Source organism: Pongo abelii, chromosome 18 (genome assembly GCF_028885655.2).
Source record: "Pongo abelii isolate AG06213 chromosome 18, NHGRI_mPonAbe1-v2.0_pri, whole genome shotgun sequence".
NCBI lineage: Eukaryota > Metazoa > Chordata > Mammalia > Primates > Hominidae > Pongo > Pongo abelii.
The window spans coordinates 69,178,571-69,193,011 of record NC_072003.2 but is presented as its reverse complement, the minus strand read 5'-3'; the positions used below and the strand labels follow the sequence as shown (position 1 = coordinate 69,193,011).

The window sequence follows — 14,441 nt, the reverse complement described above, 5'->3', positions numbered from 1 at the left end:
AAAGTTTAAAGTCACAAAATTTACCAACTATTTCATTCTAAAATTTGTTGATTATTAGCCATGATTTAAATGTCTATTTTTTTGATGCTACAATGGTAGCATGAGATACAAAACTGGTATATTAAGATGTATCTTCCCTTTTATGAAGTGCATTGGCTGGGGGACCTCTGGAATGGGCCTGGAACTATAGCTTAAATATTAATAATAAGCTTAAGCAGTTCAATTACCAAGCTATATTCCCCAAGACCGTTCCAAGTGCCTTGAATCATACTACCCAAACCGACCAGGGTATATGATAGGATCCAGCTTAAAAATCTCCAGGAGGATAAAGCTACTCAATTACAACCACTACACTCTCCTCTTAGCATTTAGCTATCTGACAATATAAAGTCTCAAAACTTCTTAAGGACTAGGAGATTGTCAGAGCACTTCTTTCTTAAACTAAGTTCAAGCTTCTCATTAGAAAATACCACCCAGTGATTAACAAATTTTGCTTTTCTAAATTAAAAGAAAACTAAATTAATTAGAAAACTTGAATATGACAAGTTGACACATGGACACAATTCTCTTTTAGACTGGACTTTAAACATTTTTTTTTTTTCCCAGAAATAAGGGGTATTTTAGGTTTACAAACCAAATTTCCCAAGCAAAATGAAAAATTATTTCCCACCTCCAACTACCTCCATTTTCAGGAGTAGTTAGTTCTAGATTTATACCTAGAGGCAACATATAGCAAGATTCTACCACTTCACTATATCTACCTTTTCCCCTTGATTGCTTTTCTTTCTTCTTTTTTGTCTACTTGAGTCCGCAGTGGCACTCAGTGGTACCTACTGCTATTGCTAATGACAGTCTTCTGAGTTGAGCACATAGCCAAATCCTGATTTAAAAGTTTACTACCACTTGGAGGTTCTATGGAGTCTTCAGAAAGCATAGCTGTTAAATTTCTTAATTTGATATCGAGAAGAAATCCTGGCTATAAAGAAGCTTTTAAAATGGCACATGGTATATAAGTTGGATCGCTCCCTTCATAAATTTTTGTTGTTGTTGTTACTCAATACGCTGCTGAAAGGCCAAGTGTGGTGGCTCATGCCTGTAATCCCAGCACTTTGGGAGGCCGAGGTAGGTGGATCACTTGAGGCCAGCAGTTCAAGCCCAGCTTGGCCAGCATGGTGAAACTCTGTCTCTACTAAAAATACAAAAATTAGCAGGGCATGGTGGCACATGCCTGTAAATCCCAGCTACTTGGGAGGCTGAGGCACAAGAATTGCTTGAATCCAGGAGGAGGAGGTTGCAGTGAGCCGAGATTGCTCTACTGTACTGCAGGCTGGGCAACAGAGCAAGACATTCTCAAAAAAAAAAAAAAAAAAAAAAAAAAAAAAAAAAAATCTGCTGAAAGTAAATATTTTCATCTAAAAATATTTGCAATTTTCTTGTCTTACTTCAACTTGCCTCACAGCCATTTGGCTAAAAACCTAATTCCTATGAAAACTGATTATTTTGACAGAGGGGAAAGTGCTCATTTAACTTTTGACATTCCATGTTTTATTATTCTACCTAAGTAGTTTAAGAAATGAATCATTTATTCATGAGTTCTTTGGACCTATTTTCACCTAAATTCTAATACCGATACAATTCCCCTAACAACCAGATTTTTATTTTATTTTATTTGAGACAGGGTCTCTCTCTGTTGGTGGGAATGCAGTGGTACAATCAGGCCTCACTGCAACCTCCACCTCCTGGGTTCAGGCAATCCTCCCACCTCAGCCCCATAAGTAGCTGGGACTACAGGCACACACTACCATGCCTGACTAATTTTTAAAATTTTTTTGTAGAGACAAGAGTCTCATTACGTTGCCTAGGCTGGTTTCGAACTCCTGAGCTCAAGTGATCGTCCTTACTAGGCCTCCCAAAGTGCTGGGATTATAGGCGTGAGCCACCACACTCAGCCTACAACCTAATTTTGACTGAGACAAAACTTCAGATCATGCACAGGGCAGGCATTTAAAAGTAATCTAAGAATATCCCATAGGACATTTTGAAAAACCATTAGTGTTATCTTAAGTTGATCCTGTAATAGTCAACTACTATTCTTGCTTTTGAATTCCATTAGATCATGAGCTCTGTGAAGGCAGATGTTGTTATCACCTGTGGCACAGTAGGTAATCAACAAATGTTTGCTGAATGAATGAAGAAAATGATTAATCTAGCTTTATCACTGTCAATTTAGTTTGTTGTGCATTGTTTGGTTAATCCTATAAAAATAAAAATATGGGCCAGGTGCATTGGCTCATGCTTGTAATCCCAGCAATTTGGGAGGCAGAGGCAGGTGGACCACAAGGTCAGGAGTTCGCCAGCCTGACCAACATGGTGAAACCCTGTCTCTACGAAAAATACAAAACAAGTACAAATAAAAAAAAATCCAGGCATGGTAGAGGGCACCTGTAACCTCAGCCTCTGGAACCCAGGAGGCAGAGGTCGGAGGTTGCAGTAAGCCGAGACCATGCCACTGCACTCCAGCCTGGGCAACAAAGCAAGACTCCATCTCAAATAATAATAATAATAAATAAAAATAAAAATATACAGTCTGTATTTTTCTTTTTAAAAACATTCATTCATTCATTCATTTACTCACTCATTCATTCAATTAGAGACAGGGTCTCACTCTGTTACCCAGGCTGGAGTGAGTACCTGCAGCCTCAAACTCTTGCGTTCAAGTGATCCTCCCACCTCAGTCTCCTGAGTAGTTGGGATTATAGGCACTAGCCACTGTACCTGGCTTATATTTTTATTAATAGTATTTTTGATATAAAAATTTCCATGTTTACAGATAAGATTATATTATAATTCAATTAGAAATTACATAAAATAAATATATCACCTATACAGTTACTGCTTAACAGATCTACAATTTTTCTTAAAATGTATTTAGATAGTAATGCTTATTATCTTCTCCCCCTTTCTGGAAAGTGAGATTAGGTAGAGAAAGTTGAGCAAGAGTCTTTTACCTATCCTCAGTTGACCACTGACAAGTATGTCTACTGGTAAAGACAAACAGTAAAAGGACATTTAGTCTAATGCTCATGCAAAGACACAAGTCTTTCTACGGCCATATGCACACAGTTCACAAAGGTTAATTTTATTTATGTTCCAATCCTTTTTTTTTTTTTTTTTTTTTCCAGAGTCTTGCTCTATTGCCCAAGCTGGAGTGCAGTGGCTCAATCTGGGCTCACTACAACCTTCGCCTCCTGGATTCAAGCGATTCTCCTGTCTCAGCCTCCCAATTAGCTAGGATTACAGGCACACACCACCACGCCCAGCTAATTTTTTTATTTTTAGTAGAGACAGGGTTTTGCCATGCTGGCCAGGTAGTTCTCAAACTCCTGACCTCAGGTGATCCACTGGCTTGGCCTCCCAAAGTGCTGGGATTACAGGTGTGAGTCACTGCATCTGGCCTTGTTCCAATTTTATTTAAGTCTAGTCCCACCAAAAACAGTCCAAAATGTCTCCAGGCCAGACATTAAGTTTGTCAGATATGTTCCATCTTGTTAATCTAATAATAATCTTCTAGTCAACTTCAATTTAGTAGTACATTATAAATGAAAACATCAGATTAATTTTTTTCTCCTGCTCACTAAGAATTAATTTGCTCTAAGAACATCAAGCTGGTGTCAGTGCATTACAATCCAACACTTGCATTTTTTCTCAGGTAATCTCTATTTACCAAACAATTTCTCATATGTGATTTATATATATTTTTTTGAGGTGGAGTTTTAATGTGTCGCCAAGGCTGAAGTGCAGTGGCATGATCTCGGCTCACTGCAATCCTCGCCTCCCGGGTTCGAGCAATTCTTCTGCCCAATCTCCCAAGCAGCTGGGATTACAGGCACGCACCACTACGCCCAGCTAAATTTTGTATTTTTAGTAGAGATGAGGTTTCACCATGTTGGCCAGGGTGGTCTCAAACTCCTGACCTCAGGTGATCCACCCACCTCAGCCCCACAAAGTGCTGGAATTATAGGTGTGAGCCACCGTGCCCAGCCTGATTTAAATTTTTTATCAAAAAAGTATATAAACCAACCAAATTTCTGCTTTGTTTTGTTTTTGAGAGTCTTGTTACTTTGCCCATGCTGGAGTGCAGTGGTACGATCACAGCTCAATGCAGCTTCGACCTCTTCAGATCAAGCAGTCCACCTACCTCAGTCTCATGAATAGCTAGGATGATAAGCGCATGCCACCATGCCCAGTTAATGTTTTTATTTTTTATTTTTTATTTTTTTTTGAGACCGAGTCCTGCTCTGTTGCCCAGGCTGGAGAGCAGTGGCACAATCTCGGCTCACTGCAACCTCCACCTCCCAGGTTCAAGTGATTCTCTTGCCTCAGCCTCCAGAGTAGCTGGGATTACAGGCACATATCACCATGCCAGGCTAATTTTTTTTGTATTTTTAGTAGAGATGGGGTTTCGCTATGTTGACCAGGCTGGTCTCCAACACCTGACCTCAGATGATCTGCCAAGCTCAGCCTCCCAAAGTGTTGAGATTAAAGGCATGAGCCACCGCGCCTGGCCTATTTTTTTTTTTTTTTTGAGATAGGAGTTTCGTTCTTGTTGCCCAGACTGAAGTGCGGTGGCACGATCTCAGCTCACTGCAACCTCTGCTTCCTGAGTTCAAGCGATTCCCCTGCCTCAGCTTTCCAAGTAGCTGGGATTACAGGCATGCACCACCATGCCTGGCTAATTTTGTATTTTTAGTAGAGAATGGGTTTCTCCATGTTGGTCAGGCTAGTCTTGAATGCCTGACCTCAGGTGATCCGCCCACCTCGGCCTCCCAAAGTGCTGGGATTACAGGTGTGAGCCACTGCGCCTGGCCTGTTTTAATTTTTTTGTAGAGACAAGAAATCTTCTCACTGTGCTGCCCATATCTGTTCAGCAATAACTATAGATGATGCATTTAATTATTAGCCAATGGATATTTATCATGTCAAATTTCTGGACTCAAGTAATCTTCCTACCTTGGCCTCCGACAGTGCTGGGACTATAGGTGTGACCCACCGTGCCTGGCCTTATTTCACTTTTTTTTTTTTAAAGACAGGGTCTCGCTCTGTCACCCAGGCTGGAGTACAGTGGCATGACCTTGGCTCACTGCAACCTCTGCCTCCCAGATTAAAGAGATTCTCCTGACTCAGCTTCCCGAGCAGCTGGGACTACGGGCACCTGCCACCACCCCTGGCTAATTTTTGTATTTTTAGTAGAGACAGGGTTTCACCATGTTGGCCAGGCAGGTCTTGAAGTCCTGACCTCAAATGATCTACCTGCCTCAGCCTCCCAAAGTGCTGGCATTACAGGCATGAACCACTGTGCCCAGCCTCATATACTTTTAATATTGGGGAATTAAAAAAAAAAAACCTCCTCCACTCTAATATACTTTAAAATATATATACATAAAAAAACATATTCAGCAAGAAAAATATCAAATTGGAAAACAAGTCTCTACATTTAGTAAAGTTAAACACATATTTATTTTACAATATGGAAGATACCCTGCAAAGTACTGTAAGTACCTAAGAGAAAACAAAATAGTAAGGTGTGCTAGAGAAAACATACAGGAGCACCCAATTACGATTTTTGAGAAGAATTTACTTGGTACCTTTCATGGCCTCTTCAAAAGAGCAAGGTCTTGCTGGACTAGATATTTCCTTCTTCACATTTACATTCAAAGCACCAGCTGCTGCTATTAAAAAAAAGATTAATGTATTTATCTACATTTACTCATCCTAAAAACCTTGTATCTTAAATTCTTTAATTAGAATATCTTGTCACAAAGTGTCCTTTAATTATTTGTTTAGCAGAAATTCTGGAGGTAAATTTCTATCCTCTAAATTCTCCAATCTCCAAGTGGGCGGAGCATGCGATCACTTAGGAAAACAAAACCAGATCGGGTGTAGTGGCTCATGTCTGTAATCCCAGCACTGTGGGAAGCCAAGGCAGGTGATCACTTGAGGTCAGGAGTTCAAGACCAGCCTGACCCATGGTGAAACCCGATCTTTTTTTGCGACAGAGTCTCGCTCTGTTGCCCAGGCTGGAGTGCAGTGGCGCGATCTCAGCTCACTGCAACCTCCGCCTCCTGGGTTCAAGCAATTCTCTGCCTCAGCCTCCTGAGTAGCTGGGATTACAGGCACCCGCCACCACTCCCAGCTAATTTTTTTGTATTTTTAGTAGAGACAGGGTTTCACCATCTTGGCCAGGCTGGTCTTGAACTCCTGACTTCGCGACCCACCCACCTTGGCCTCCCAAAGTGCTGGGATTACAGGTGTGAGCCACCGTGCCCAGCCAATTTTTTTTTTTTTTTTTTGAGACAGTCTCGCTAGGTCGCCCAGGAGTGCAGAGGTATGATCTTGGCTCACTGCAACCTCCACCTCCTGGGTTCAAGCCATTCTCCTGCCTCAGCCTCTTGAGTAGCTGGGATTTCAGGTGCACGCCACCATGCCAGGCTATTTATTTATTTATTTATTTATTTATTTGAGACAGAGTTTCGCTCGTTACCCAGGCTGGAGTGCAATGGCGCAGTCTTGGCTCACTGCAACCTCCACCTCCCGGGTTTAAGGGATTCTCGTGCCTCAGCCTCCCGAGTAACTGGGACTACAGGTGCACACCACCATACCTGGGTAATTTTTGTATTTTCAGTACAGATGGGGTTTCCCCATGTTGGCCAGGCTGGTCTCAAACTCCTGACCTCAGGCAATCCGCCCACCTTGGCTTCCCAAAGTGCTGGGATTACAGGCGTGAGCCACTGCACTGGCTGCCAGGCTAATTTTTGTATTTTTAGTAGAGATGGGGTTTCACCGTGTTGGCCAAGCTGGTCTCAAACTTCTGACTTTAAGTGATCTGCCCGCCTGGGCCTCCCAAAGTGCTGGGATTACAGGCTTGAGTGCCCAGCCTACTATAACAAATTTAAACTATAAATTTAATGGGCCTAAGAATATAAATCAGTTCTAAAAAATAGTTTAATAAATTACAAATAAATTGGTTCTTGCTTCAAATGATTATATATTTTATTTGAATATATTTTATTTTTTTTTCCTTTGAGATAGGGTCTGGGGCTCTGTCACCCAGGCTGAAGTGCAGTGGCATGATAACAGCTCACTGCAACTTCCACCTCCCAGGCTCAAGCCATCACCCACCTCAGCCTCCTGAGTAGCTGGAACTACAGGCACACGCCACCACACCAGGCTAATTTTTATATTTTTGGTAGAAATGGTGTTTCGCCATGTTGCCCAGGTTGGTCTCAAACTGCTGAACTCAAGCAATCTGCCCACCTCAGATGCCCAAACTGCTGGGATTACAGGCATGAACCACCGTGCTTGGCCTTAATTTCTACTTTTCTTTTTTCTTTTTTTTTTGAGACGGAGTTTCACTCTTGTTGCCCAGGCTGGAGTGCAGTGGCGCAATCTCAGCTCACTGCAACCTCTGCCTCCCGCGTTCAAGCGATTCTCCTGCCTTAGCCTCCCGAGTAGCTGGGATTACAGGCATGCCCCACCGCACCCTGCTAATTTTGTATTTTTAGTAGAGATGGGGTTTCTCCATGTTGGTCAGGCTGGTCTCTAACTTCTGACCTCAGGTGATCTGCCCATCTCGGTCTCCCAAAGTGCTGGGATTCCATGCGTGAGCCACCACGCCCGGCCAATTTCTATTTTTTGATATATTTATTTTATATTTTCTAATACGTCAAATGATAGTTATAACAAAAATAAATAAAGAGAGAAATCTGTACACATCTCCTGAGAATGAAGTTAAATAATTTATCTTAGTATGCTTCACAGTAGGTCCAACAAATGATTTATAGGCAACTGAATGGAAAAAAAAAGTACATAAAATATTTATGCATGGCATTAATTCTAGTAACAATAGATTTAAAAATATAAACTAATCCTTGAAAAAAATTTAAATTTCTACTTTTAAATCATGTTATATTTTTAAATTCTTATTATTCTTTTTTTGAGACAGGGTCTTGCTCTGTTGTCCAGGCTGGAGTACACTGGCATGATCACGGCTTACTGCAGCCTCAATCTCTCAGGCTCAAGAGATCTCTCACCTCAGCCTCCCCAGTAGCTGGGACTACAGGCGCATGCCACCATTCTTTGCAGGGACTGGGGCGGGGGGGGTCTCACTATATTGCCCAGGCTGGTCTCAAACTCCTAGGCTCAAGTGATCCTCTTGCCTTGGCCTCCTGAAGTGTCAGGACCACAAATGTGAGCCACCTCACCCAGCCAGTAATTTCTTTTTAGAAAAAACAAAAGATGTTAAATATTACATCTCCATTTCTTATAGAAATCACCACTGTGGAGTTACAGCAAATAATATCTAGTGTGATTTCTGTGTCTGAATAGGCTGAAGTAAAAAAAAAAAAAAAGATGTTTTAATGGCTAGGCAAAGCTTCAGAGACTATCAATAACACAAAGGTTTTATGACTCTGAAAAGTATCTAAGTGCCTGAGAGAATACGCATTTTGATTTGGGGCAGTATGGCCTCATTGGGTGTTAGAAGGTCTGTACCTGGAAGAATGTGTGGAACTAGGATATGTTCACTTGAGCCTTTGCCTTGACCCTACCTTTAGACCATGTAACAGGCACCCAGGATCCCTAGATTTTCTTTTCTTTCCTTTTTTTTTTATTTTTTATTTTTAGATGGAGTCTTGCTCTGTTGCCCAGGCTGAAGTACAGTGGCGCGATCTCGGCTTACTGCAAGCTCTGCCTCCCGGGTTCATGCCATTCTCCTGCCTCAGCCTCCTGAGTAGCTGGGACTACAGGCGCTTGCCACCATGTCTGGCTAATTTTTTGTATTTTTTAGTAGAGACGGGGTTTCACTGTGTTAGCCAGGATGGTCTCGATCTCCTGACCTCGTGATCTGCCCACCTCGGCCTCCCAAAGTGCTGGGATTACAGGCGTGAGCCACCGCGCCCAGCCGATCCCTAGATTTTCTGTACAACTATCCTAGATTTTGTGAGCACTCTTAGGCATATTAGGTGGAAACACTGATTAAGGTATCCAAGGCTTCCAAGTATAGGATGGAGCCAAAAAGTGGCAAAAGAAGGGTGGCAGGCAGGGATGCTCTCTCCTCAAGCTACCATAGCCCAGCTTAGAACTCAAAGCAGTTTGAAAATTCTAAATTCAAATTTAGCCTTTCAGGTTGTTATGAGGGTATTTTGGTCAAAATAAGATAGGAGGTATTTCACTTAATGATTTGTTAGTTTTATTTATAACTGTTAAGTATTTCAACAAATAGTATTAACAGTCACCACTTCTACTCCAACCCGTAAATATTAGGATGGACCTTGTTTTGGCTGCTATAATAATACACTATTGAGTAATCAAATATTTAACAATAGTCCCTACATGAATCACAACAGCTATTAGTTTGTCATACTGAGATAGGCCAAATTCTCTGTGCCCAAGTTTTCCTGAAATCATATTCTCTCTCATGGCTTCCAAGACACTTCTCATGGACACTTGAAAAGATTATCACATTTCATAAAATACAAAAAAGTACAATGGTGGCTCATGCCTGTAATCCCAGCACTTTGGGAGGCTGAGGCGGGCGGATCACTTGAGGTCAGGAGTTAGAGACCAGCCTGGCCAACATGGTGAAACCCTGTCTCTACTAAAAATACAAAAATTAGCCAGGTGTGGTAGTGGGCACCTGTAGTCCCAGCTACTTCGGAGGCTGTGGCAGGAGAATTGCCTGAACCTGGGAGGTGGAGGTTGCAGTGAGTTGAGATCACGCCATCGCACTCCAGCCTGGGTGACAGAGCAAGATTCCGTCTCAAAAAACAAAAACAAAAACAAAAAAACGAAAATTGCAGGAAGACTAATTAGCTGTATCATAGAGGCAGAAGCTAAGGCATTAGATTGTATTACAAAGTTTGCATACCTTATATTTATTCAAACAAGGTTTTCTAAGAGTGATTGCTATCTGTAACATACAAAATATGCTGGGGGAAAACTTGAAAGAGCAAACATACAGTAATGATTGCCTAAGAATGGCCAAAATTAGGCAATTAGTATAGCCTTTGAAGTAGAATACTTAAAAGTTGTTTATTCAGCAATTTATCGAAGGGCAATTTCTAATAATTAGCATTTATCACGAAGAAATGAGGATTCTTAGTGTTGATGCTAAGTACTTCAAAGTCCTGAAGTCTCATATCAATAAAAACAAAGAAACAAGTGAAGACAAGAAAATCTCAGTGTTTTCAGGATAGCAAAATCTTTAAGGCTATTCCCTGACATAAACTCCTTTCCCTTCCAACACAACTGATGCAGAAGCTCATCAGGAAACAAATCCTATGTATTAATTATACCATCTTTCTTCTCATGTTTGTGCAAGCTCCTGCAAAACATTAAATGTCAATATTTAGTAACTAACAGTTATTAAAATGCTTTAACTATCATTAATTTTCTTTCCTTTTTTTTTTTTTTTTTTTTTGAGATGGAGTCTTGCTCTGTCGCCCAGGCTGGAGTACACTGGCGCAATCTCAGCTCACTGCAAGCTCTGCCTCCCAGGTTCACGCCATTCTCCTGCCTCAGCCTCCCGAGTAGCTGGGACTACAGGTGCCCGCCACTGTGCCCGGCTAATTTTTTTGTATTTTTAGTAGAGACGGGGTTTCACCGTGTTAGCCAGGATGGTCTCGATCTCCTGACCTCGTGATCCACCTGCCTTGGCCTCCCGAAGTGCTGGCTGGGATTACAGGTGTGAGCCACCATGCCCAGCCAACTATTATTAATTTTATATCAAATTTCCTTAGATGTTTGAAGCCTTCCTAGAAAGGAAACAATAAAATATTTGGTCTTTGAGAATAAGCCAATCTTCTTTCTCCTATTTTTGTTGAAGCCAGGATGTTATTTCTAAACTTTACCTTTTTGGTCCAAAGTCTTCACACATGATCTTTAATTCTGAGACAAATATCAAGGTTATTTATTTATTTATTTTTTGACAAAGTCTCACTCTGTTGCCCAGGCTAGAGTATAGTGGTGTGATCTTGGCTCATTGCAACCTCCACCTCCCGGATTCAAGAGATTCTCCTGTCTCAGCCTCCCATGTAGCTGGGTAAACAGGTGCCCACCACCACGCCTGGCTAATTTTTGTATTTTTAGTAGAGAGGGGGTTTCACCATGTTGGCCAGGCTGGTTTTGAATTCCTGGCCTTAAGTGATTCGCCCACCTCGGCCTCCCAAAGTGCTAGGATTACAGGCGTGAGCTACCATGCCAGGCCTTCAAGGGGTATTTTAACAGTGCTGTACTGTGGCATACCTTTTGTAACAAATTAATAGAAAATAATGTTGCAAAATTCAGATACGATTAAAAATAAAATAGGAGGCTGGGAGTGGTGGTTCACACCTGTAATCCCAGCACTTTGGGAGGCCGAGGCAGGCAGATCACCTGAGGTCAGGAGTTTGAGACTAGCCTGGCCAACATGGCAAAACCCTGTCTCTACTAACAAAAATTAGCCATGCGTGGTGATGCATGCCTGTAGTGCCAGCTACTCATGAGAGACTGAGGTAGGAGAATCGCTTGAACCTGGGAGGCAGAGGTTGCAATGACCCAGGATCACGCTATTGCACCCCAGCCTAGGCAACACAAGACTCCATCTCAAAAAGAAAAGAAAAGAGAATAGGGAATAGAAAAATTAAGTGATAGAAAGCAATTAACTTAAACCAGTTGTAATTCTGTCCTAGCTACTGTTTTCTTCACTTTTTGATGCCAGGGCTTTCTTTCTCTGCCCCTTTCTTTACTTTCTACCTCACTGGATCTTGAACTACATGGAAATAACATACTAATAAACTACAGATAGAGAAGAACTGCTAATTCTGAAGTATGCTTGAGACTGGACTGAACTGAACCAATGGTAAACATGGCAGAAGCCAAGCCTAGGTCAATGCAGCATGCAAGGAGTTTCCATTTCCAAAATGTTCTCCCCATTTCTGCCAAAAGGAGGCTTTTTGCTTTTTTCAGGCATCTAAATGAATGCAGGCAAATAACTTGTGAGACACTCATAAACAGGTATCTTCTAAACTTTTAACATTTTAGGGTCGGACGTGGTGGCTCATGCCTGTAATCCCAGCACTTTGGGAGGCCGAGGCAGGTGAATCACAAGGTCAGGAATTTGAGACCAGCCTGGCTAACATGGTGAAACCTCGTCTCTACTAAAAAAACAAAAATTAGCTGGGCGTGGTGGTGCACGCCTGTAGTCCCAGCTACTCGGGAGGCTGAGGCAGGAGAATAGCTTGAACGCAGGAGATGGAGGTTGCAGTGAGCCAAGATCGCACCACTGCACTCCAGCCTGGGTGACACAGCGAGACTCCGTCTCCCACCCACATGCAAAAAAAAAAAATTTAGTTCCTCTGATTTCTAAAATATCAGGTTTTTGTTTTGTTTTGTTTGCTGTTTTTGAGACAGCCTCGCTCTATCACCCAGGCTGGAGTGCAATGGCACAATCTCAGCTCACTGCAACCTGTACCTCCCAGGTTCAAGCAATTCTCCTTCCTCAGCCTCCCCAGTAGCTGGGATTACAAGCGCCCAACACCACACCCAGCTAATTTTTTTTTTGTATTTTTTAGTAGAGACAGGGTTTCACCATGTTGGCCAGCCTCATCTCAAACCCCTGACCTCAGGTGATCCACCCGCCTCGGCCTCCCAAAATGCTGAGATTACAGGTGTGCGTCACCGCACCCAGCCTAAAATATCATTTTAACCCAACCACTTAAAGTTATATTTAAAATATTTATCAGGTATTATGGGGCAATATAGAAAGAAAAAAATATTTATTCACCATCAGTCTTTGGGATTTTTTATCACTTGTCACTCTAGTTTATCTCTTCTCTCTCTCAAAATGTACCCTATAAACCAGCCAAACTAAACTGTTAGCAATTTCCCAAAGGTGTCACTTTCACGTTTCTGTATATAAGCGGTAGTCAATGCATGGAAATTCTTATGGAGGAATAACCTGTAAGATAGCTTCAGAGAATCTGACTTCAGAGCATTGCTGGCTTTTATTATTATAGTATAAGGTAGAAATGATTCCTTAACATAAGAGTAAAAGCAGTATTTGGTGGCTGTCTTCTTAGAAAAAATGTCATTGCCAAAAGAAACGAACATCAATTCATCTTAGTGAGCAACTTTCTTTTTGGTTGGCTAGTCATCTTCATATTCTTTCAAAAAACTGGAAATTAATTATTTGTTTTAGTTCTGAATTTTTCATTTTGACATACCTGGGTCTGGAGTGTAAGTGAACGGTTGAACATCATGAGATCTTCCAGCATTCGTCACTACATATATTCCCACTGACACAGGCAAAGTTATATGTTGGTCATGATAGGGGGGAACCTTCACAATAAGATGATTCTAATGTAAAGAAAAGCACAAGAGTTGAAAAAGAAGCAATACTTAAATTAAAAAATTTTAAATTAAGTATATTTCCTGTTAGCTGTAAAGTTTAAAAAGTGATTAAAAAAAAAAGAATGCATTTTAAAGCTCAGGTTCACAGGCATCAGGATATTAATCTTAACACTGCTTTTAAGGTAAAATCCAAGTGTTTTACAATGGCTTAAAAGGTCAAGATCCCTGCCCTGTCAACTTCATCTCATTCCTGCTCTTCTAGTTCACTATACTGTAGCCACACTAACCTCGGTCCCTTCTTTTAACATACTAAACTCTGTTTTACCTCAGATTCTCTATACTTCCTATTCTTTTCAATTGCAATATTTTTCCTTCACCTCCTCAAATGGTGATCTCCTAACCCATTATCAGGTCAGATACAAATGTCACCTCAGAGAAGCCTTCCCTGATCATCCTATTTAAAGCAAAACCCTTCCCCAACCTTATAACATAATCTTGTTTATTTCCATAACAGCACTCATCATCACCCCTGAAATTACCCTATTTGCTTGTTTTTTGCTCTCGCCAAACAAAAGAATGTAAGCTCCATGAGGATCTGAGCTGTTTTGTTCTTCACTCTGTCTCACTTGTAAAGAATAGTACCTTACATAAGGTACATATTGAATAAAAGAATGGATAAATTATTAGAAAAAAAAATATGCCCACCAAGGGCAAAGTCAGTTACCATACATTCTGTGCAACCTCAATGTGAGATGTATTTCACAATGCAGTTAACTACTCCTAACAACATAATTCTCATTTTAAGTCAAACTGGGTTCAGTTTATCCACATCTCAGTAAACCAAAGATGTTTTTAGTTGGAATAGTGGCAGAAGCATCCTTATAAGAGAAAGGCAGAGTTCATAAATGTTTCACCAGTACTTACTCAAGGGGACTATATCTTCTTTGAGGGTAATATGAGCCTCAAAGAAGACTTTGACTTTTTTTCTTCTTCCCTAGTAGATTATTATAATGGTAGGGGATATCACAGGGTAGTGATTATGCTTTTTTACTAAT

At 41.2% G+C, this 14,441-nt stretch overlaps 1 protein-coding gene across 6 annotated transcripts in view; it reads right to left on the bottom strand.

Moving 5' to 3' along the window:
* Positions 1-14,441, bottom strand: part of NFAT5 (nuclear factor of activated T cells 5) — a 141,375-nt gene that overhangs the window by 13,710 nt on the left and 113,224 nt on the right. For 4 of the 6 annotated variants that reach the window (XM_054533172.2, XM_054533173.2, NM_001374188.1 and 1 more), the window contains 2 exons: positions 13,260-13,392; positions 5,646-5,729 (listed from right to left, as the gene is read on the bottom strand). In XM_054533172.2, coding sequence (XP_054389147.1) covers positions 5,646-5,729; positions 13,260-13,392 — 217 coding nt within the window. The remainder of the gene's footprint in view (positions 1-5,645; positions 5,730-13,259; positions 13,393-14,441) is intronic. The other 2 variants (XM_063717094.1, XM_054533171.2) reach the window with 1 other exon arrangement.